Source organism: Colius striatus, chromosome 4 (assembly GCF_028858725.1).
Source record: "Colius striatus isolate bColStr4 chromosome 4, bColStr4.1.hap1, whole genome shotgun sequence".
NCBI classification, from domain to species: Eukaryota; Metazoa; Chordata; class Aves; order Coliiformes; family Coliidae; genus Colius; species Colius striatus.
The window spans coordinates 88,318,841-88,343,819 of record NC_084762.1 but is presented as its reverse complement, the minus strand read 5'-3'; the positions used below and the strand labels follow the sequence as shown (position 1 = coordinate 88,343,819).

The following is a 24,979-nucleotide window of genomic DNA, read 5'->3' as shown; positions in this document are numbered from 1 at the left end:
CCCTGGTGTAAATGAAATATTCTTTGAATGAGTTTAATGGTTGAATTCTTTTACCTCAATTTTCTTTTTCAATTTTTATTTAATCCTTAGTTTTGAGTTTTTCTGTATATTTACTTTCCTTTGTTTCAACAGCACAGTCCCTTAAAAATAAAATACACAAATCCCTCTTTACTGAAATCACTGGAAGCATTCAACAGTGGCAAAATCCTAATTAGGAAAATCAGTTTGTTTCTTTGGAGGAATCTGACCTCCAGGCACTTTATTATTTTTGCTTTGTTCAAACTCTGCTGCTTTGTTTACCTGGGAGCTACTCAGGGACGGAGCTATCTATTCTGTGCTGCTTGCTTTAGTTCTGCCACAGTAGGAGCCTCAACCATCCATCCAGGGGTGTCATTGCAATGCAAATAAGAAATAATAATAACCAGGAAAATCAATCAACACAGAAGAACTACATAATATTATACTGTGTACCAGGTGTTTTATAACTCTGGAGTAGAGATTTTAGCTAAAGAAATTACTTGGATCTCATGGCAATGACTCAAATAACTGTACAAGATTTAGATATACACATTCATTTGTCCTATGATTCTCTGTCATATATGAAAACATCTCTAATGCTGATTAGTATTAATAATCTTTATAAGGATATTAGATAGTGTTATAATGAAGATATTCTCAGTGTGAATATAATCTAATGTGCCAGACATGCATTTTAAAGGAAGGAGTGTTATTCACCACAGATTTCAGCTAGGATCTGGGAATGAGGATCATTCCCATTTCATATTAAATTTATCATTGGCCTATGCTGACCCCCACACATCACTTTATGTTTCTGTGTTTCACTTGATTTGAAAATTTGCCTTTCCCAGTTGCTGTAATAGGTGACTAATACTGTCAATCGCTTTGAGATTTTTTTTGTGTGTGAAACATGCTCATCACTTTCCACAATGCATCAAATGTGGAATACTGTATTGCCTTCTGTCAGCCACATAAATCTTTTGTTAAGTAGTGAATACATTGAATGTAGTGGGAATGTTTGCATATAACTTTACACTTTTAAGACCTGTTTTCACATAATTCCATTAGGGCTGGCAGGCCTGTCCTATGAGGAGCAGCTGAGGACTCTGTCTAGTTTGGAGAAAAGCAGGCTGAGGGACCACCTTATTGCTTGTTATAGCTTCTTGAGGAGGGCAAGAAGAGAGAGAAATGTTGATTTCTTCTTCCTTGTGTCCAGCAACTGGACATGTGGGAATGGTTCAGAGCTGTGTCATAGGAGGTTCAGACTTGACGTTAGGAAGCATTTCTTTACCAAGAAAATAATTAAACACTGGAACAGGCTTCCTAGAGAAGTGGTTGATGCCCCAAGACTGTCAGTGTTTAAGAGGCATTTAAACAGTGCTTTCAATTTTGCTTTAATTTTCAGTCAGCACAGACTTAGTCAGGCAGTTGGACTACATGATTGTTGTAGGTCCTTCCCAACTGAAATATCTTCCTCTCCTCTCCTCTCCTCTCCTCTCCTCTCCTCTCCTCTCCTCTCCTCTCCTCTCCTCTCCTCTCCTCTCCTCTCCTCTCTTCCTGCAGCCTGATCACCAGTCACTTGAAGTCTCTTTTACATTAGACCATCTGTGCTGAAGAGATTTTTAAAGTAGATGCCATATAGTTTATAAAAGGCTCTGCTTTCAGCACTGGGCTACAGAGCCAGACATCTCCTCATCTGGCCTCCTTGTGACCCCATGCTTCTTGCTTTCACATCCGTACAGTGAACCATTTTCAATGAGAAGAATGGAAAAGTTATCTACCATGATAAATTTGTTGCCTTAACAGAATTGGGATCCACAGATTCAAACCACCTCACCTAGAACTGAGGAAAAAAACAGAAATCAAGTCTTGATCCTTGTGTAAATGTTGTAAACTCTTGAACAAGAAAAAGTTTCTTCCTTTGTGGCACTGAGTGAAATTTTCTGAAGATTGTAGGTCTTGGGTTGAGCTCTGTGCTGCACAAAGAGTTAAGCAAAGTTGGGACACTTTTCAGGATTCAGTCCATCCCTCTCTCCAAAGGCTGTACCTATATTATCTTCTCTCAAACAAGGTGCCTGCATCCAGCCTGTGAGGTGGGAGAAGCAGGTCTATGACGACTGATGAGCTGCAAATGGGGATTGCAGAGGGAGGGTTTGTTGAGCAAGGCCAGAACAGTGCCTGTCACAGTTCTGACAATTTAGCAGCATAGACAATTGCATTCCAAAGAGGTTCCTTGATGCTGTCCAGTGTACTAGAGGGATGCAGCCTCCCCATTTGGTTGTCCTCCTCTGAATTGCAAATGAAGCTGAGTGGGAGGTGGATGCTTGGTTTGCCTCACCAAGGTGCTATCAATGCTATCAATGATCTGGATGAAGAGATCAAGTGCACCCTCAGTGAGTTTGCAGATGACATCAAGTTAGGTGAGTGTGTAGATCTGCTTGAGAGCAGGAAGGCCCATCAGAGGGACCTGAACAGGCTGGAGCAATGAGCTGAGGCCAATTCTATGCAGTTTAACAAGGCCAACAGCTGGATCCCGTACTTTGGCCACAACAACCCCAGGTAATGCTACAGGCTTGGTGATATGTGGCTGGAAAGCTGTCTGGTGGAAAAGGACCTGGGAGAGTTAATCAACACTCAGCTAACATGAGCTATCAGCATTCCCAGGTGGCCAAGAAGGCCAAATACAGCCATCAGGACTAGGGAACTGATCTTGCCTCTGTACTCAGCACTGGTGAGGCCACACTTCAAATACTGTGTTTAGTTTTGAGACCCTAACTACAAGAAGCACTTTGAGGTGCTGGTGACTGTCCAGAGATGAGCAACGCAGCTAGTGAAGGGTCTGGAGCACAAGTCTGATGAGGAACAACTGAAGGAACTTGAGTTGTTTAGCCTGGAGAAAAGAAGGCTGAGGAGGGACATGATCACTCTCTACAACTACCTCAAAGGAGGTCGTAACAAGGTAAGACTAGGTGTCTTCTCTCAAGTGATAAATGGTAAGACAAGAGGAAATACCAGGAGAGGTTTAGATGGGATAATTCTTAGTGAATTTATTCACTGAAAAGTTTGTCAGGCATTGGAACGGACTGCTCAGGAACTTCTTAGAGTCACCATCCCTAGAGATATTTAAAAGACTTGTAGACAAGGTGCTTAGGGACATAGTTTAGTACTGGATGTGGCAGTGCTGAGTTAATGGTTTGACTTGGTGATCTTGGTAATCTTTTCCAAACTAAATAATTCTATGGTTCTATATAGTAATCTTTACCTGAAGCATTTCAAAAGCAATATATTCCAAAAATGGATGGAGAGATTTATAGTAGATTCCTCCAAGAATTATCTTTGAGATTTAGGCAGAACTTAACTCACATAAATCTGGGCCAAACATGTGACTGTAAAAATACTTTTGACATTTCCAAAATGTAGCTAAATGGCACTCTGACTGATGTGATGTTATTGTCCCCAATCCCTAGAGTAACGGTAGATTGCTGACGATAATGGGAAGAGAAGAAGAAAGTATTTTATGTATTTCATTTGTGCTAATGAAATTGTTTTTGTCTGCTATGTTTCATTAGCCACCTGAAAAGCTACAAGAAATGGTAGAACATATGATGTGTTCCCATTTTTCATGTGATGGTACAGAATGATAGGGGCTCCAATAATCTCAAAATCTTAATAGCATTCCATGCTTCAAAATGATTTCTCCAATGACTTATCACTTTCTTTCCTGTAAAAATGTAGATCTATCTAGTCTTAAGAGGTAGAGGTTTTGTGTTCTGGAGAGGTTTTGTGTTCTAGAGAAATAGCCTGAGAGGAACATTGTAGAGTTCAACAGAAGGGAAATGCAAAGTTCTGCATCTGGTGGGAAATAACTGCATAACAGTACAGACTGTTTGCTCACCACCTAGAAAATAGCTCTGAAGAGGAAACCCAAGGGTCTTGGTAGACAACTAAATTAATTGACCATGAAAATCAGTGAAGTGAAGGCTAAATGGCCCCTTGGGCTTCATTAAAGAATCACAAAATTGTAAGGATTGGAAGGGACCTCGAATGAGCACTCAGTCCAACCCCCTTGCCAGAGCAGGACCACCTACAGTAGGTCACACAGGAACTCATCCAGGTGGGTTTTGAATGTGTCCAGAGAAAGAGACTCCACAAGCCATCTGGGAAGCTTGTTCCAGTGCTCCCTCACCCTCACAGTGAAGTAGTTTTTTCCTTATGTTTCTTTGGAATCTCTTGTGTTCCAGTTTGTATCCATTGCCCCTTGTCCTATCTTGGTGGCCGTGCACTGAACTCTCTCCAGCAGCTCCCTGTCTTTCTTGAACTGAGAGGCCCAGAACTGGACACAATATTCCAGATGCCGTCTCACGAGAGCAGAGTAGAGGGGGAGGAGAACCTCTCTGAACCTACTGTCCCACAGCCCTTCTAATGCACTCCAGGGTGCCATTGGCCTTCTTGGCCATGAGGGCACATTGCTGGCTCATGCTCATCCTGCTGCCCACCAAGACCGCCACGTCCCTTTCCCCTATACTGCTCTCTAAGAGTTCATTCCCCAACCTGTACTGGTACATAGGGTTGTTCTTTCCCAGATGAAGTCTCTACACTTGCCCTTGTTGAATTTCATTAGATTTCTCCCTGCCCAACTCTCCAGCCTGCCCAGGTCTTGTTGATGGAAGCATAACCTTCTGGTGTGTCAGCTACTTTCCCCAGTTTAGTATCATCAGCAAACTTGCTGACAGTGCACTTTGTTCCCTCAGCAAGGTCATTAATGAATATATTGAAGAGTAGCAGTCCCAGCACCGAACCCTGAGCACTAGACAGAACATTCTCAACAACTTGAGGAAGGTGATCCTCCACCTCTGCTCAGCCCTAGTGAAACACAGTAGAGATGTGGATATTCTGGTTTGAGTCCAGAGAAGGACTGTGAAGGGCCATCTACCAACCAAGGAAAGGCTGAGAGAGTTGTGACTGGGCATATTGGAGATGAGAAGGTTTGGGGAGTGATGGAGCTGTGCTGGGGATGGGGATGGAGCAGCACAGTGTGAGTGGAGGAAGTAAGCTGATTTATATGTAGAAATGGTACTGGGTGTAGTAAAGAAGATAGAGTCAAACTCCTCTTAGTGGTCCCCAGTGACAGAATGAGAGTCAATAGGCACAAGCTGAAACACAGTAAATCCTACTTAAACATAAAAATACCTTTTTTTACCATAAGAGTGATTGAATACTGTAATGGGTTGCCTAGAGATTCTGTGGAGTCTTCATTCTTAAGAATACTCAAAATCTGATGGGACAAGATCCCAGGTAACTTGCTGTCAGTGATCCTGCTTTGAAGAAGGATATTTGACTATACAATCTCTAGAAGACTCTTCCTAACTTCTTTATCCTCTGATCTTGTGATATTATCACAGGTATTGTTTCAAGCAGACAGATCTGAAGATCTGCTGAGGGAGGATCTGTAGGGCAGAAAGAACTAACATCTCTGAATCCAGCCTAAAGCAACCACATAGCCAATGCAAGGCAGAGCTCCTGTGGTTGCAATGTGAGACCTAGTTTAATATATATGCCGTGCCTTCTGCATTCACTTCACTCCATTCCAGCCTCAGGTCCTACTCTGGGCCTATATCATAGACTCATAGAAAAGACTCTTAAGATCATCGAGTCCAACCATAAACCTAACATTAAAAAGTCTAATGCATGTCCTCACCTGATCTAGCATATTGCTTCTTCATAAGAGTTCATCATCATACAGTCCAAAGCTCAAAACAGCATTTTTACCTTCCCCATCCTGTGATCATAGAATGGTAGGGTTGGAAGGGACCTCCAGAGATCATCCAGTCCAACCCCCAATATATGTTATATATGATATATGACATCAGTATATGATATCTGACATCAGGTACTGACAGAGCATAAGCTTATTGCAAACATTAGGTACATGCACATTCTGTGCTTCTTTTGGGAAACAATTCTGTCTCCACCCAGTAGATCTCTGGTAGGTGCAATATTGCAGGTAGGAGAGCTTGAAGACTATTGATAATGCATGTCTTTTCCACCAACAGAAAGAGCTTCTCCATGTGTACCAACCATTCCGTTTGAGATAGTCAGATAGCTATGCAAGCATTAAGAGATGTCTAATAAATCTGTGTGTGAGCTGTGGTCTCACTATGGCTTTCTCAACAATCTCAGCTGCCAAAGCAAGCTAGAGGCAGTTTTATCCTTAGGCAGTTCATCATTGTCAGCAACTAACACTGGCCTTCTTTGAAAAAGCTAGAAAATAACCTTAGCCCAACAAAGCACTGATGATCTTTAAACATACTGTGTTCAGTTGTAATGGATGCTGCTCATTTGCAGTGTTTCTGTAGAAAGAGGATTGCTTTAGAGAAAAGGAAGCTGAAGGGAGACAATGACAGTCTTCGAACACAGAAAGCATTGCTACAGAGAGGAAGAAATTAATTGTTCTTTCTTTCATCTATAGCTATCAAGAGATGATTGGCTTAAGTTATTATAAGGAATATTTACATTAGAGGATAGGAGAAACCTTGTAATAATAATCTAATAGCAATAAATTAGATAAAGTCATTTTGTTTGGGAGGCTTTACTCTGAGGTACAATTAAGCAGTTTAGAGAGGAATTTTTTAAGGAGTGATATAGATAATATCCAAGACCTGAAGCAAGGGTTAAATGATCTGTCAAGGTTCTCTCATGAACTACTTTCTATAATTAAATGATACTATCTCCTAATTCTGGCTGTGATGCAAAGTGTTCCAAACCCTCAGCTTCCAAAGAAGTAAACCATTTTGTATTCCTGATGATTGCTACACTGAGGTTGATTGATTAGTCTGAACTAACTTCATTTATGTAACTTGAAATGCCACAGCTTCAAGGGTTTCCATCTGTGGTTTGCTAAGGACACATTGGATCAACCATTAGCCAATAATAGTGCTGATGGTGCAAGAAAATGACAGAATCTAATCATCTCTTCCCAGAGGCAAACAACTGGTGAAAGGACTGTATTGTCAATTAAATCCTATTGAAGGAAAAGAAATGGCAAAGAGTGAATCTGCTGAATAAGGAGGAGCCATTTTCACCCAGTGAATAATATTTTTCAAACCATCATCAGCTCATTTTACTTGACCTTCAATCTTCCTCCTCTTATGTTTTAAACTTGGTTTGATTTGTTTTATTTTTAAATATATCAATATATTAAATTATATATAAATATATATAGATATGTTCAGATCATCATCTTTATTGTAGATTCCATTCATGATATTCTATATATTGTGGTGCATATGTCATTTAACTGAAAGAATTAAGAATTTTCCTGACTGTTCCATATGCTCTAAGTATGAAAGTACCTGTGTACATTAAAAGAAATGGATATTGTCTCTGAAGTCTGTGGGACTACAGCTCACTTTAGAACTATTCTTAGGTACAAAGCAAATTAAAATGATGGAAATAATATGGGCAGACAGTGCCTTAAGTAATTGCAGTGATTAGCTCATGCTTTCTGAGTAGCTGGAGCATTGTTAGGAAGTGGAAAGATCTTGTCTCTTCCTTTGTATTCATGTCGACCGTACACAGTGGAAAGTGTCATGGGATAGGTTGGCTCTTGCAAAGTTTTCAGGGGATCATAGAATCACTGCATCAGTACTGCTGGGAAAGACCTTTAAGATCATCGAGTTCAATCACTAATCTCACACTGCCAGGCCCATCACTAAACCATGTCTTTCAGCACCTCATCTCTGCGTCTTTTAAGTATCTCCAGGGATGATGACTTCGCCAACTCCCTGGGCTGCTGATTAACACCTCTAGGTCCTTTTCCTTTGGGCAGCTTTCCAGCCACTCTGTCCCAAGCCTGTATTGTTGCATGGAGCTGTTACAGCCCAAGTGCAGGACCCAGTACTTGGCCTTGTTGAACCTCATGCAACTGTCCTTGACTAATCAATCCAGCTAGTCCAGGTCCTGCTACTTGTCTATGTGTAACACCCACAATGAGGTACATTAGACCTCAGGCTGCTTTCTGTTACTGGAGTGGCAGCATATCACCTTTCCTAGGTTTGAGCATCCCATCTGATTGGAAGGCAGGGAGCTGGGCTTTTACTTTTGAACAGACACAAAATGTTTCCCTCCTTCTCCAATAAAGCAAAAGGCCTTAGCAGCAGACAATTGAAATTCAGCCAATGTGGTGGCTAATGTTCTCTTCAAGGGCAATAAACTCTGACCTTGCCAGCGTATTTTAATCATGTTTTTCATGTTGGGAAGGCCAATTGAGTCTTTCAGCAAAATGCCTTTTTTTCCAGACTACAAAATAACTATCAGCAGTTCAGAGAAACTATACAGAAACGTTTAATAGAAGATTTTTAGGAAATCGTTTTTACTCCTGCCAGTTACAGGAATCTCTTTGAAAGATTAATACTTTGCAAATTCATGCTGGGTTTTCTCTTCAGAGTAGAGGCTGATATAAAATATATATGGGAAATACAGGTGCTCTGTTTTTCATACTGAAGGTAAGATGGTAGGTCATTCTGTTTTGTTTTTTACCATTATACGAATTTTGAAGATGCCCATATTCATAGTTTCTGAATTAGGATGCATTCTTCCAGGAATGTCTGGATGATTCCATACAAATATAGTGATACTGTTGTGTTCCTGCAAGCCTTGTACTGGACTGGCTCCTGAGCTATCATCTCTCACAGTTCCCAAGTATTGCATACCAGCAATGTCTGTTCTTGCGATCCAGCAAAGAATTTTTATTGAATGCTGAGGTCACCAGAAGCACTGAGCTCCCAGAGGAGGGATTTTTGGAAGTCTGAGTGGCAATGACTCTTTAATTTCAGTTTCCAGTTCAATTCAGAAGAAACTGGAAGCTTAGAGCTACCATATTCTGCTCAGATGTTATACATGTCTTCTGAATCTTAAATATCTCTAGATTGCCACCCTTCTGGATGCCACCAGAGTTGTACCAGCCTAAGAAAGGCATTTGAATAACTGTAAGGCTGAGCTGCCCAGAAATGAGGTTGCACGTCTTTGCTACTAATCAGAGAAAGAGAAACGCCTGTGAAGAGTTGGGGGGTTTTATATAATCTGCCAGGAACTGAAAGTTCACACACACACATACACACACACACACACACACTCTTTTTGGTTTTCATTAAAAGACTTTTTTAAAAATAGTCCTTCATAAAACTTTTATGATTCTTTGGGTTTGTTTTGTCTGTCTACAGACATTGTTCACAATTTTTTATATATTTTTTAATATCATCCTATAAAGTATTTGGTTTAACTGGTTCTACTTCTTTAACTGATATTTTTCTCCTTATAATTTGCATGATTTAGAAGTTTTATCTTTTTTAGAAACTGAGGAAATAACACATAGGAATATGTCAGAAGGCAAGAAAGAAGGGCAGAATGCATGACGAAAGTTATTTCTGAAGCAACTACATTGTGTGTTTATTGCAAGGATGCGTTAGTTTTATGCTCACATAATGATTAATCAAACTGTGTTTAAGAAATGGATGTGCATGTTCATGAGGAGGGCAACATGAAGGTGCAATTTGAGCTTGTTCTTCTTTTTACCCAAAATGTAATACATGTTACACATGTAGTTGCTGTACAGTGTTGTCCATCACATGTCAGGTTAATATCAATACCTAGAATGTTTGCAATCCTATCTGTAGATGTGGTTTTAATTTTTTTCAGCACTCCACTATCTAAACAAAAAGAAAAGCACTTAACACTGAGACCTATCTGGGGCCTTGTTTTCCTTTAAGAACAGAAATCCTATTTGGTTTTGCAGTTTGAAACATTCATATGCACTTTAGAAAGGGTGTATCTGGCCAATAATGACTGGTTGAGTAGCAGAACTTACGCTCTAAGAGCTGTTTTCAGCCTTCTAGGGAAAAAAAAAAATGTTATCAAGAAGGAGAAATAAGCAGTTCCCTGGGATATATGAAATGCTTCATTTCACTAATGTTCTCATAGCTAACAAACCAAGATTGTTGGAGGAAACTCCTTAAAAAGCCATCAGAGCCAGTAGGCATATCTCCATCAAACAGAACAGGCTTTGAATCAAGCATTAAACAGTAGAAAGTGTCTCTCCCCGTCATTAACTGTGTCCTTTCTCCTTGAGCCCTTTCATAGATTTAACTATTAGTGCTGCCTGGTTTCCAAAAACATTGGAATTGGGCCAATGAGATTATTAAACTGATTGTCTTTGGTTTTCTTTTTGAAAGTTAAGAAGTAATGTTCTCTGCATTGTCTGAAATTTCAGTTAGAAATCTATTTTGTCCAGTAATTCTTGACTTAATTTCTGGGATGGCTTTTTTTTTGCCACCAAACAGAACATTGTCAGCCTTGGTATTCATACTGCCCCAGCATGCCCAAGGCCACACACAATTTCTTATCAAGCACTCATCTGCTGAGTGCTCATAAGAGAGCAATGTTTATGTATCAGGACTGCAGCTAAATTGATCTAAATGGTAGATATATGAGCTAAATACTCAGTAAGACCACACACTGCTTTGCCCAAGCAAGTTTCCCTTTGGTGACAATGAGCTTCTAGTAGGTTGAGACTGACCTTACTCCTGAGTGGATGCCTTTAAACAACCTGAACAGCAAAAATGTGTGCAGCATTCATGGCTGAGCATCGGATCACACCCTATATGAGCTTATACACATCTATCCTAATATAAACCGTCTGGGGGAATTCTCTTGTTAGTTTATGTCTATCAAGATTTAATAGTCTCCAGAAGTTCTCACTAGTATCAGCAGGATTCTTTATTCAACATCAGAGACAGTGGTTGTTTTGTCTTGTATCATTTATTTAATATTCCACAAACAGTCCAGTTTCTGTTTTTCATGCTTATGCAAACAGTCAAAAGGAAGGCGCGGCTTGTATTGTCAGGCAAGGAGAATTTAGCCCATGGCAAATACCAGGGTTTGATGTTAATCCCATCCTTGTTTTGTACCACAATAAGCCACTGCCTTCAAAGGAATTCATCCCTAGTCACACCAGTGTCAGTGCAGAATGAATCCTGTGCTATATGTCTCCTCTGCTAGCAAAGTGGCAGAAGAAACCCAATCTTTCATTTTTTGTCTGTAGCATATTCTGACAGACAAAAGGCTGAATCAACTTTTTCCCACAGCAGTCTCTGTATTTTTGATGTCAGTTGGACTTCTTCTAGCTCACCACACTAAAGCATTCACTGTGACTAATAGCAAAACAACACCCACAGGTTTCACAAAGGAAAATGTTTGTCCTCGCCTAACTCTCTGAGATAAAATTTTAATCCATCTGGTCTGGAATGCTGTAACCTCTTGTGGCTTTTGTCTGGTACATTTCCACTTGCTGCCATGTATCTTCTCTACTTTCTCTCCAGGATAGTTCTCAACTAACAGTTTTTAAAAAAATGAGATAAAGCAGACTTAAAGAGAATATTGAGTAACTTTAGATAGTTAACAATAAAATTCCCATTCAAGCTTGAGTGATTCATGCCTTCTCTGTGCCTAAACTGTGTGTGTTCAGCTCAACTCCAGAGAACCCTATTGCCCTCAACTCTGGAGAACCCTATCTGGAGGCTCCTCGGCCCTATTACCCCATTCCCAGCCATCCTAACATTTTCCTAGCAAGTTCATCCATATCTTCATGGCCTCTCTATTTCCTGTGGTCTGCCAAGGTCATGTCACCACTGGTTCTCAGTGTGGTTAAGGATGCCTGAAATTCTGTGCATACAGACATCAGCCTGCAATCCATTACTTCTATGCTATCCAAGGTTTCTCCAAAGCAAGGGCAAGCCATGTTTACAGCCCAACATTAGCATCAGGGATAACTGAGAAAGTAGATGTTTGGGGTTTTGATGATTTCTTGGATTAATATTTTGCTAACAAAGGATTCTAAAAATGGTGTGGCTGAGTTCTGTCTTGTATTGGCTTTCAGAGAATCATCACAGTCAACAACAAAAGGAGATACTGAGAGAAAAAATAAACATAGAGAATATAAAATTGCTTTCAGTGACGTTTTCAGGTCACTTTTCAAAAATAAAGTGGCAGAGCAGCCATAATGGGAAATTTGGAGAAAGGAGGTATTTTCCTTATTACTTCTGGGTGAGCAAACTGACAGCCACATCTGGGAACTTTGTTTTTGTTGTCTCACATATCAATCAGCTTGAGATTCAAATGGCAAACTTGGGCTCTAATGACACCCGAGGAAAATGACAGCCACTTTACAGGTGCAACTGTGGGACAAATTTAGTGTCATCATTGGCCTTTAGTTAAAAATGCTGATAATAAAGTGTAAGGACCCTTTCTCTCCAGCACAGTTTTGTCTTTTGGGAGTAAATACTTTAAAAACCGAACAGGTGTGAGGGGTGTTTGTTTGCCAGCAGGTATCACTGGTTAACAACTGATCAGTAGAGCTTCTCATCAGAGTAGCTGAAGGCTTTGAAGGACAAGGGCTGTTTGGAAAATGACACTCAACACTGTGTTCTCTCTTATCTATTTTTCGTTACCAGTATTTTCAGTACTCTTTCAGTTAAACCAATTTACTTTTTAATAAGTATTAGTCTCACTCTCACACAGACTGGAGTGGCTTTCATAAGAATGTTATTATTTCTTGTTAAAGAGCCTAAGAGTAATTTAAAATCATTACATTTGGCTATCACTTTCTTTTCCCATTGCAATACCAAAGGGGAAAAATTATTTGCAAAATCATGCTACTTTCTTCCACCTATGGCCACAGATTGACGATTCAGGGGAAAACACACATGACCTGGCCTAACATAACCAGGAAGAAGAATGAAAATCTTCTGTTGTGTGGTCTATTATTACAACCCTGCAGAATGCATCGAAGCAAGATCACCTGGACACAAATCATGATGATTATTAGTTCCATAGGGAAGAGACGTGGACTATGTCCTGCAGGTAGTTACTGGGCCACACATACATTTGATCAGATGAAAATAGCAATGAAATTTGTCAGGAAAGATGAACTGCTGTCAGCCCTACAAACATAACTATTGCTCACCCAGTTTCGACATCCTACTTCAATTAAGAGCCACTATCTAGTGCAATAAAAAGAGCTGTGCAGAACACCACCTCAAACTCAGCTAGCAGAAATGCAAATTACTTTACAAATACAAATTATACTTTCCTTCAAATGTGATAAAGTCTTTCCAATGCTGCAAAACTACTGTGATGCACATTTTTTTTTCTACCATCGGTCCTAATCAGCTGTATAGTAAGGGAAGTACTAGGAGTTCTTCTTTCTTGGCTGTTCTGCATTGACTTGAGCAGAACTATTGAGGTAGTTGGTTTCCAAAAGAGATTTTCATTTTAGAGGTTCCAGTTTTAGAGTGTCCAGACTCACCTTAAAACTCAGTGATGCTCTCAGACATTTCCAGACTGGACGTCAGATGAAATTTTTTGCCACTGAGAAGTTATCTGTGATGTCTAATGCCTGGCCCACAAATACTGGTACATCTGAAATAGAAGGGAGTTATTTACAATTCTTATTTCTATGTGTGTAATGCAAGAGGAAAAAACCTCAAACAATTGGTAAGGGTTGCTTAAAAAAAAAAAGCCCCAGGAATTATTTTTAATTCCTAGTATCTAAGATATTTTGAGTGTACTTCCCCCTTTCAGATTTATTTCATATAAATCTTTATTCAGATACTGTAACTTTTATTAGGAGTAATTTATTTCTGCAGTGGCTTTAAATGGGATGTAGCTTCTATTGACCAAAATTACTTTAGTATTTGTTTTGAACAGTAAAAGTGCAGCTTGTAAGGGAGATCAACTTATGCACAAAAAAAAAATACACGGAAAGTTTTAGTGTCAGACTGAGCTTTGTGAGTCTGAAATATGAAAAAGAGGAAACTCCAGAGCTGCTTTACACTGTCTTCTGAGCAGTGATCAGGGAAATAACGTCACTCAGTTTCCTAACTTATGCTGACTGCTGGGAGCTGCTTTCAGTGTGTTCTCTGTTGCACAAGCATTTGTGATGTGTCTTGATTTTTGCTGGTTTTTGTGGATTGTTAGAGAGTCTACTCCTGGTTACGCAGCGCAGGTAATTTAAAGTAATTCTGTAGTACATACACTGTGGTTTCAAGGTTACATATATTTGGAGAAGACAACAGATTCCTGTCTAGGCCTTTTACATTTATTTAGATAAAACAAATGAGGTGGTGGGTTTTGAAAACAAAAAGATGGCATCTGGAAGGTTTGGCTTTACATTTCTGCTTGTAATTACCCTGCAATGCAGCTGTTTCAGGTTAGAGGGAGAAAGCACCTTACCAGCACACACTGAATAGAGAAGGTTGTTTACGTCAAAGGATAAGATTGTTCCTTTTAAATAAGAACATTTCAAGTATCTGTAATCGCATCCTGTGTGGGAAATAATGACAAAAGAGTATTATGCTGCTCAGCACACAGGAGACGTGATCACCAGATTTCATTACATAGTCCAGAATCAGTTCCTAGAGGAGGTCCAGAGAGTCCATCAGAGTATCCTGTAGCCATGGAAAACAGTTACTAAAATCTGAACATCATTTCACTCATCTTTGTCCATTATCATAGAATCATAGAATGATAGGTATTGGAAGGGACCTTTAGAGATCATCTAGTCCAATCCCCCCTGCAGAATACAGGTTCACCTAGATCAGGTCACACAGGAACGTATCCAGACAGGTCTTGAAGACCTCCAAGGAAGGAGACTCCACACCCTCCCTGGGCAGCATGTGTCAGGGCTTCCTCACCTGAACAGTAAATAGGATTTTTCTTACATTTAAATGGAACTTTTTGCATTCCAACTTCATCCCATTACTCCCATTGGATGCCATCAAAAAAAGGGATGCCCCAATCTCCTGACATCTGCCATTTAGATATTTGTAAATGTTAATAAGATCTCCCCTCAGTCTCCAGACTAAATAACCCCTGTTCCCACAGCCTTTCCTCGTATGAAAGATATTCCAATCCCCTGATCATCTCTCTCCAGCACTTCCCTGTCCTTCTTGAGCTGAGGAGCCCTGAACTGGACACAGGACTCCAGATGAGGCCTCACCAGGGCAGAGTAGAGGGGAAGGAGAATCTCCCTTGACCTGCTGGCCACACTCCTCCTGATGCATCCCAGGATGCCATTGGCCTTCTTGGCCATGAGGGCGCATTACTGGCTCATGGTCAGTTTATTATCAACCAGGACTCCCAGGTGTCTCTCTGCAGAGCTGCTCTCCAGCAGGTCAATCTCCAGCCTGTATGCATTAGCCTGTATGCAAGTGCTATGACCCTACTACTGACATTGTTACAGACATTTCTAGTCACTGTAACATCTATAAAAAGAAATGCACAAAAAACCCCCATCATTCAAAGTCCCAGAATAGATTTATTTATTTTTTTAATTACAATTATACCCTAATCCTAAATTTTAGGCAAATTCAAGGGGAGTTGGAGGACATACATTGCAAATTATTTGCCATTTGGGGCTCCTCAATGGTACTTGCAGGGATATGCATTGGCTTGACTGCCTCTGTGCATTTCTCAAAACATGTGAGTCCTTATATTTCTCATATAATATGGTTTTTTTCTGAAAGATCCCTTGTACCACACCACGTTACAAAATTTTGCCATAGTTGATAGCTGACTCATCAAGTTGTATGATTTGAGCTACCTATGACCAACTTAATCAGACATTCAGTTTTCTGCATTTCTGATGGATTCAGTGAGAGGAAGAGCAAGTAGACAATAGCGATTTTTCTATCAGAAAATTAAACTCTTGTTCTAAATACTAAAGATACTTATTTCTGAATTCTGTCTTGAACTAGAACAATTGATTTTACACAGAGGTGGTGTTCAGAGGGAAAATGGTCTTTGTTTTCTAAATCATGAGCAGCTCAGTAGCAATAGGCACATTAGGATATTCTCCAAGAGGCTGGAGAAAACTGTATCTGAGAGCAGTCACTCTCAGCGAGGGTAATCTAATAATTCCTTAGGGTATACCCAGTGTTTTGATAGGGCAAACCTGTCTTGCAGGCTAGATTTCATGCACATTAAAGGCCACACTCTGTCCCTAAGTACATAGTGAAGTTTAACACCTCCTTTGGATGCAGCAAGAACAGACTTAAAAGATCTCAGCTGTCCTAGAGGTGTATATAAGATCTAAGTTTTTGAAGAATCAGCTAATTGGAGCTGTGTACAACTGAACCACAAAACTCAGTTCTAAACACACAATCAGGAGGTGATACAAGGGATCCTTTCCCACATTTGGCAAATCAGGGGTTGGTCATTCAAAGCACTGTTCTTAACCATCATAGTCTGTGCTTGACTAAATTTACCATGAATAAACAACGTACCATTCTCCATCCCTGACTTCTCAGATGTACGGTATATTCCTGTCTTTCAGAAATTATGTGTGTGTAGATCACATCAGAGAGTTAGCACTCCCTTCACCTGTCAGCAGGAGTTAAACAGCTCTTGTATCTATGCATTGGACAATATAGAGGATCAGGGACAGACGAGCTTTCGAGAAACTCATGACAGCAGTTTAGATGCCTTTGTGGGACAGGTTGGTTTCCTATAAATGTTAATGAAGAAGCATCTAAAAACGAACAACCTCTATCATGGCCATTGGCATTTAGCAACTAGACCCAGGAGAAGTCAGAAGGAGTGAACCTGGGGAATAAAAAGCTCCTTACAAGGTGATTTAACAATAAGGCAGCAATGATTTCAGTTTAATGAGTTGGCAGCAGTGCCAAGTATGAATGTTCACGTGCTTCCTCTCCCAGTGGAGCCTGTGCTGTGAACTCAATCAGACGACTGCTCTAGATAGGAAAATCACTGCCAACGCCAAATGTTTGTTTTTTAAGTTGGCCAAGTTCCATTATATAGTTCACAGTATGGTCCCACAAATAATTGATCTGGCACAACAAAGGGGAAGCTGTGCTGAGGGATCAAGGAGGGTAAGAGGCAGTGCAGAAATACAGGTACTTAATAGTTCTGCTGCCAGGAGCTTTAACTCATAAAATCATGGTCTCAGCTGGAGATAGAAGCTTACTTGCAGCCCAGAAGTGAGAAAGTGGTAGTCTGTGCTGCCAGGTGTTCCTATTCTATACAAAGTAGAGTATTTGGTCTCAAATCCCACATTTCTCATGCAACCCTCAGTTCATTCCTTGTGATCAATTTTTATGAGCTTGTAGGATTTTTCCCTTAAAATGATCTATGGAAGGGGATGATGGAGAAGGGAGAGAGGGAAAATGGGTTTCTGAGATATTTTAGTTACAAAGAACAACCTTGTGGTGAGCTGCTATTTTTAGTTAAACTACTAATGATGAATCAAAATGCTTCTCCAAATCTAATTAACCAATAATAATTGTCATAGCAACCATTCCTCTATGTGGCACATGCTGAAAACATTACTGAAACACAAAAGCTTTACTTTCCCAATTTTCCCAAATGGACAAGATCTGCTCTAATCCATTGTTGAAGCCAATCCACTACTAGAAAGCAAAATAGGAAAAGAATTAAATAATTTCCTGCAGGCTCATTTCAGGAATTAAAGAAATTCCTGCTCTTTAGGACCTATCTTCCTTGAAAACATCCAACTGGACATTACATTGAAAACCATTTCTTTATTTCTCATACATGTTTTGGTGAGATCTTCCCCAGCACTACTTTGTTTCTATACGACATAAAAAGAATATCTGTTCCTGCAGAGCATCCTAATTTTTCTTTCTGTACTGAGGTAGCAATACACAAGTTTAGTGTCCTCTCAGATTTCAGAATGCTTTCTAAACTTTTTCAGCTTTCTCTCCGCTGTCACTGGGCTTTCCGTACGAATGCAGGCTGCCATTGGTTCAGCTATTCATCACATGAATATTGTCTATGTCAACTACTACCTTTTACAGCTAGCTATCAATCAATATATTTCCAGTCTCCTGGGTTTGCTGAATGCTCAATGTATTCAGTTTTGCTCAGGTTATGGACTCTTTGGAAGTGCTGAACTCAGTCAATCATTATACACTCCATAAATGTCTATTAATGGCAGGTTTTAGAAAGCACTGAGTTCGGCAGCTCTGCCACTGGCTTTAAATCTTGATATTTCCTGATGGACAATTTCACCTTTTCAAAGAGTAGGCTCATGTCAAATTTATTTTTTAAAACCCCACATTTCAGTTATGATTTTGAAGTTTCGAAACTTCTGGCATCTGCAAACCCTTCTTTAACTCACTCCCAGATTTTCATTATCTCACAGGACTCTATGTAAACCCCAAATCAAGGCAAATTCTATTAGGTCTCTTTATAGCAGAAATCCCTTAAAACTGTTGCTATGCTTAGCCCAGCTCTTCTTTCAGTAACTCACCTGAAGCTTTCTGAATTTCCTGTTTCCTGACTACATTCAATTCTGGCTTGAAAGCTGTCTGTGGCTGATTCACCTACCACTTTGCAACAGACTTGTGAGCTACTTTACTGCCTTTTCAATTAATTTTCCTTTTCCTGTTCTTTTAGATTACTATACTGTACCTTCCTGAATTGATACTTCTTCCTGACCAGCTGTGCCCTGTACCTTCGTTTCCTTGTGAGATATGGTGGTTCTAAAACCCACTCAAAATATTATCTTGATTTCAGCTGTCTTGGCAAAGCCCTTTTTATGCGATGAGATAAAAATGAATTTATTTGGATCAGTGTGTACTGTAAAATTTAAACTTCGCTTTCTTGTCTGACCTGCATCCCCTCCTTTCATTGTCTTTGTTTCTGAGTAGTTTTCATATTGATTTTGCAAAGGGCTCTGAGGTTCCTGTATGAAAGACACTTTGTAAATGTAAATTTATGTGCTTATTGATTTTTGTGTGAACTAAGCTCTTAGACATCTCCTTTGAGAAATGTGAGAAGAAGAGTTTTTAGAGTAAAAATTTTAACATCTACCTCTAAATACTTGCATGATATTGTCAAGTAACTTCCTTCAGCACTGTTCATCTTATTATGTGATCATGTGCAACTACAGGTTCAGCAGGGATGGTGCTGATCCTGTTACACAGATATTCACAAAGCAGCATGGTGATGGGTACCTTCTTGTCTGCATTTTAAATATGTTTAAGAAGCAGAGCCTAAAAGCAAAGCCCTAGAGGGTGTTTAACATGAAAATATATCACTCACAGCTTTTTAAGATCACTTGCTGTCTCTACTACAGTTGCCTATTTGAGTACTGTGCAAGGTACAAATAGACCGAAGAGCTTATATATATTGTGAAAAGCTTTTCTTTTTTGGACAAGGGGTAATGGGGTGAAGCTGGAACCCCAAAAAGTTCCGTTTAAACATAAAGAAAACCTATTTTAGTGTTCAGATGAAAGAGCCCTGGCACAGGCTCCTCAGGGAGGATATGGAGTCCCCTTCCTTGGAGGTCTTCAAGACCCACATGCACGCATTCCTGTGTGACCCGATCTAGGTGAGCCTACTTCTGCAGGGGGTTTGGACTAGATGATCTCTAAAGGTCCCTTCCAACCCCTACCATTCTATGATGCTATGTTATACCTCATCTGTGTAAGAATTGATTACCCTTCAAGTCAGTCAAAAAGATTAAAAACTGTGTAGGTCTTATCAAATCAGAGTCTACCCTGTCTTGTGGCCCTGAGAGGCAGTAGAAAACCTTGCAAGACTTCTAGAACTGGCCACAGAAAGCTGTAGGAAAAATGAGAGAGTCAACTTTTCTCTCTCTATATATTTTTTTTAACGAGGCACAGATTAGTATCCTTGCAAGGCATGGTGTTTTACTCTTTAGATTGGTTTCAATCAGACTACTATACGTAAGAAAAGCAGATTCTGCCTCCAAGTAAACTGCTGTTTTACCTGTAACATCTTTTCCATAATTACCCTTGTCTAAATCAAATTAGGTGCTCATGAAATCTAATTGAAGGCCAAATTCTACTGCATTTGCTCTAAGGAGATCTGCTGAAGTGAGTGGTACTAGTACTGAGCATTAGCAGAGATGGGTGACTGAACTGGACTCATGAGGAATTTGCAATTGAATTCGCAAGCAGAGGAGACATTGTTTTCATTGTTGAAATGTACATTTCAAACATTGTGAAATGGTTTTCTGTTTTTTTCATGCTGTACTCTAACTTTCCTAGTGTGTGAGCATTGATTATCTTTGAGTCAGTCAAAAAGGTATGAAATGTTGACTCCTGAACCACCCACAGCTTATTTCAGTTGTCCTGCTGAACAAAGTAATACTGGACTGGTCTTACCACTTCACCTCATCATACACCTCTTAGTAGCAGGCACCAGAAAGCAGCTATGGGCTGAGTTACTGCTTTCTGTCTTTTATCTTGGAGCAAAGGCAGAAAGTGCCTGGGGGAATCAAGCTAGTCCAGAGCAACCTGTCTCCAGTAAAATAGGATAAAGTAGATAACAAGGAAAAAGCAGTAAGCAGAGAGGTGGAATAGTAAATACAGTTAGATTGAATAGTCTCAAATTTCTCTCTTTTAAAAATAAAATTAAGGATAATGCTCTAAGACAATAAAAACAGGAATAGGGAGAGGAAGATGAATTTGGAATGATTAGTCACTGCTTCTCATAACTACAATACAGTACTCAAAGAAATGGTAAGGCTGCAAAATAAAGCAAAGGAAAAGAAACATTTTTATCACAAAGAGCCTAATGAAATTGTAGAAATCTTTGTCATTGAATGCCATAGGGGGGAAAGATAAAATTAACTTCAGAAAGCTAAAAGAAAAAAAATAAGCAGATGGATAGAGTATGACACCTGCAGTTCAGAGATATTGTGAAACACAAGATCCTGGAAGCCAGGAAGGTACAAGAGTTGTGCTACTCATGCCCTATTTCTCACAAGCTTTACCTAGACATATATTACTGGCAAAAGTTAAACAAAAGTTTAGCTGGAGCCAGGATATGTGTCCTTATTTAATCATTTAATCATTGTAAATGGATTCCCTGTGCTCTCATAGAACAATACTCCAGATTCAGAAATATGGCAATATGTAAAGCTGAAGTTTCTGACAGATATCAGATATTTGCTTTGATATCAAATTCACTTTCAAACCCTCGTGAATGTGCATGAGAACTGCACATCTGAAGCACAGCATCACAGTAATATTACGAAGTTTTGCTAAATGTTTTCACTTTTCTGTTGGGACAAGCAACACTTTGGTTTCAGGAAGATCAGATAATAATCAGAAATGCAACTGCTAGCCTACAGTGTTCCACAAAGAGTGTTCAAGACTGTTTTGACATCACTGAATATATGTTTTATTCTTGTACATGTATGCACTGTTTTATCCTTGTAGTCACTCTGTGATCTGCTATCAGAGACATGATCCTGAATGATGAACACTTGATCTGTTCTGACATGGCTGTTCTGATGTTGTTACTGTCCTGTAGGTATCACCCATAGCATTATGGTCCGTAGCTATCAGAGCCTGGGTGGCTTTGTTGGGCAGGTAATGTAGCCACAGGGTAATATAGCCCCTCCCCCTGCTCCATGGGTGGCTTACCACTGTGAGAGAGATGTGATACCACAAGACAGGGTGCACTCCATGAGATCTCATTGGTACAATGGCCATGACAGGACCTTGGCAGGAAGATGGGGAGCTGCAGTTTGCAGACTTTCAGCTGGTTCACTGTACCCTGATGGCTTATTTATTTAGTTAAGGTGGCAATCGGAGGGGTTTCACCCTACATGCTGCATCTGAGGAATATGAGTGACTTCTGGTCTTTTTACTCTTGATACTCTTACAAAGCAAAAAAAGGGAAGATTAAGTGGAAATGGAGAAGAGTTCACATGAATCCGTAAATTACAACAGGAGTGAGGTGTTGGATAAAGCTACTGAAACTGAACATCTGTCTCTAGTGCATGCAAACTGTCTCTTCTCCCAAGTAACAAGTGATAGGACAAGAGGAAGTAGCCTCAAGTTGCATCAAGGGAGGTTTAGATTGGAGATTAGTAAAAACTTCTTCACTGAAAGAGTTGTTGAATGTTGGAACAGGCTGCTCAGAGAAGTGATAAAGTCACCATCCCTGAAGGTACTTAAAATACATGTAGACGTGGCACTTAGAGGCACAGTTTAGTGGTGGACATGGCAGTGCTGATTGAACTCGATCTGAAAATTCTTTTCCAACATAAACAATTCTATGACTCTATAAAATATTTCTTATTCCATTTCCCAAACAATCCTCACTTCAATGTTGTTGATGTGCCCTGTCTTACAAACATATATAGCATAAAGAGGTATCAATGAAAGGCAAATAAGCCACTGAAAGTTACACTGTCCAAGAATTCACTCCTGTTTGTCTCCTTTAAGTAAATATTGCAAAGGAAGAAGCTATGACACACTTTCTACAAGGAAAAAGAGTGCAGCCCTTATGTAGGCCTTAGAGAAGAAAAGGTCTGTGTACACAGACATGGACTATGCAAGACTCTAGTTATCCATTCAGCTTCCCCTGATAAATGGTTCAGGATTCAGATTGTGCAAGCATGTGCTTTGGCATCAGCTGAAAATGAATTTATTTAATTTGGTCAATACCAACAGAACTATTATCACTAATATTTATTCTTAGCTAACTGCCATTCTTTGTTTTCCTTAACATGACATTGTTCTCAAACTAAGCCATGGAACAAATCACAAAGTTGCTTTTACAGAAAAGGCAGTGTAAAAACAAATTCTTAATTATGTTTGTAATCATTCCTGACTAGAGCTCTGTGAGTCAGTTCTTGGAAACATAATTTGTGGTTCAACTAGAGTTTAATGCCCCCAAATACTGTATATTTCTTCTTCAAGGCAGAGAGAATTTTACACGGTCAATGTCTCTAATTAAGATCCAAGAGATTCTTTTATGCAAACTTTCCTAACCATTATTTTTGCATCCTATCTGACTGCAGAGCAGTAATTCTCTCTCTTTCCCTTCCTAAACAGGTATTTTTGCTTCTCCTTTATGATCAAGTCTTATTTCTGTTTTGTTGCAGATAGTGGCTCAGGCAGTGTTATTTATGTGTATGAACACTGCAGGAATCTTCATTAGCTACCTATCAGACAGAGCACAACGTCAAGCCTTCCTGGAGACCAGAAGATGTGTAGAAGCCAGACTGAGGCTAGAGACAGAAAATCAGCGACAGGTATTGGAGAAACAATCCTATTTTTCTATTAAGTGGAATAGATAATTGAACAAGACTGTGTTTTTCTAGCCTTACTGACTCCGATGTGATGCCACCTGATTTGTGCAGGTTAAGTGAGATTCATGCTGTTGTTTTGCTACTGTGTATTGATCTGATATGTCATCTTAAAAGATTTTTCTGGGAAACATGATGAATAGAGAATGGCTGTTCTCTGTCCTTTCCTGTACAAGAAGAGGCCATCAAATGAAACAGCAGCTGGCAGGTGATTAAAAATGGTTCTTTACATAAGAGGGCTTAAGATGCAGAACCTAATCATTCAGAATGTTCTGGATATTAAAACTTGTATCAGTCAAGTGATCTCATTAATATTTACAATCTCATTCATATTTAAAAATATCTAAATTATGAATGTCAGGAGATTGGGGCATCCCTTTTTCTATTGTATCTACTGACAGGACAAGGGATAATGGGATGAAGCTGGAACACAAAAAGTTCCATTTAAACATAAGACAAAAACTATTTCACTGTTCAGATGAGGGAGCCCTGGCACAGGTTGCCCAGGGAGGATGTGGAGGCTCCTTCTTTGGAGGTCTTCAAGACCTACCTGGATATGTTCTTATGTGACCTGATCTAAGTGGAGCTATCTCTGCAGGGGGTTGGACTAGATGATCTCTAAAGGTCCCTTCCAACCCCTACCATTCTGTGATTCTACGAAAAGCTAAGCAAGTTCATGGAATTTCACTCCAGTTAGGCAAATACTAAAACGTTATGTCTGGCTAACAGATGAATTTTTGAAGCTGGAAGGCCACTGCAGAGAAGTATCACCGTATGCTTTCTCTGCTCTTAAGCTTTTCTCTGAACTTCTTTTGGCCATTGTGCACAAGTAGCATATTGAGTTAGATGAACTTCTGATCTGAGCAGGTATGGTCGTTCTTAGATGCATCATCTTTTTTAATCCAGAATACAAGGCATTGAATAAAAAGAAGCTTGCTGCTTATTATGTCGTACCAAGGGAGTAGCAATCGGATGTAGCTCTACATGTTTTTCATTCCCACTGAAGTATCAGAAGGTTCACCTGCTGTTTGAAAAATTACATTAAGATCAAAACATTACCTTATATGAATATGTTACACTGCTATTTCATTCTCAAATGACTTTAGCCATTCATTTTGTCTTGTACAAATGCATATCTTGCTTCTCAAACATATTTAAATTACATGTTGAAAGCCTTGTAGATAGAGATCTGAGATATCATAGTCTAGATTTTACAGTTTTATGACTCAGTATGAATACATGACTGCTGAGTAAAGCAAGCTATCTGTACCAGAATATCTCTCCAGCCATTGCTGGCTGAAGAGGCTTTGAGGGATACAATCTAGGATAATCTGTTCTCATTTTAACTATAGAACCACATTTTTATGGCTTCTGTGTCTTTGTGAGTTTGAGGGGTTTTTATGTCATTTCTCTTCTTGTGTGTAATTTTTTGTAACCTTTACTTTGATCATTGTTTTGTAGAGCTCTTTAAAAAACACAAGGTTACCCTTCGGTTGGTTCCAGATGATTATGAAGATTTTCCATAAGAATGATTTTATTTTCTCATGAAAAATGGAATTTCTATAAGGAAAACTCTTTTTTTGAGAATCTGAATTTTGCTGAAATTTTATTTCCTATTAGGAAAATGAACACAGTCTCTTTCCATTTTATTGGGTTTAAATAAAGAAAAAACAGTTTTGTTTTCGGGGTTTTGTGGGTTTTTTTTTGGTGAGGGAGGAAGTAGGAGTTGAATCTGTATTGAACCTTGTATATTGTCTTGGCCCAGTGCCATGCAAGGTTTCAGGGCTACGCTGTCCC

General features: G+C 39.5%; 1 protein-coding gene across 2 annotated transcripts in view; it reads left to right on the top strand.

The window, feature by feature from the left end:
- The window catches only part of ADCY8 (adenylate cyclase 8), a 122,118-nt gene that overhangs the window by 8,409 nt on the left and 88,730 nt on the right, over nucleotides 1-24,979 (top strand). For both annotated transcript variants that reach the window (XM_061995076.1, XM_061995075.1), the window contains exon 2: nucleotides 22,979-23,128. In XM_061995076.1, the coding sequence (XP_061851060.1) occupies nucleotides 22,979-23,128 (150 nt within the window). The remainder of the gene's footprint in view (nucleotides 1-22,978; nucleotides 23,129-24,979) is intronic.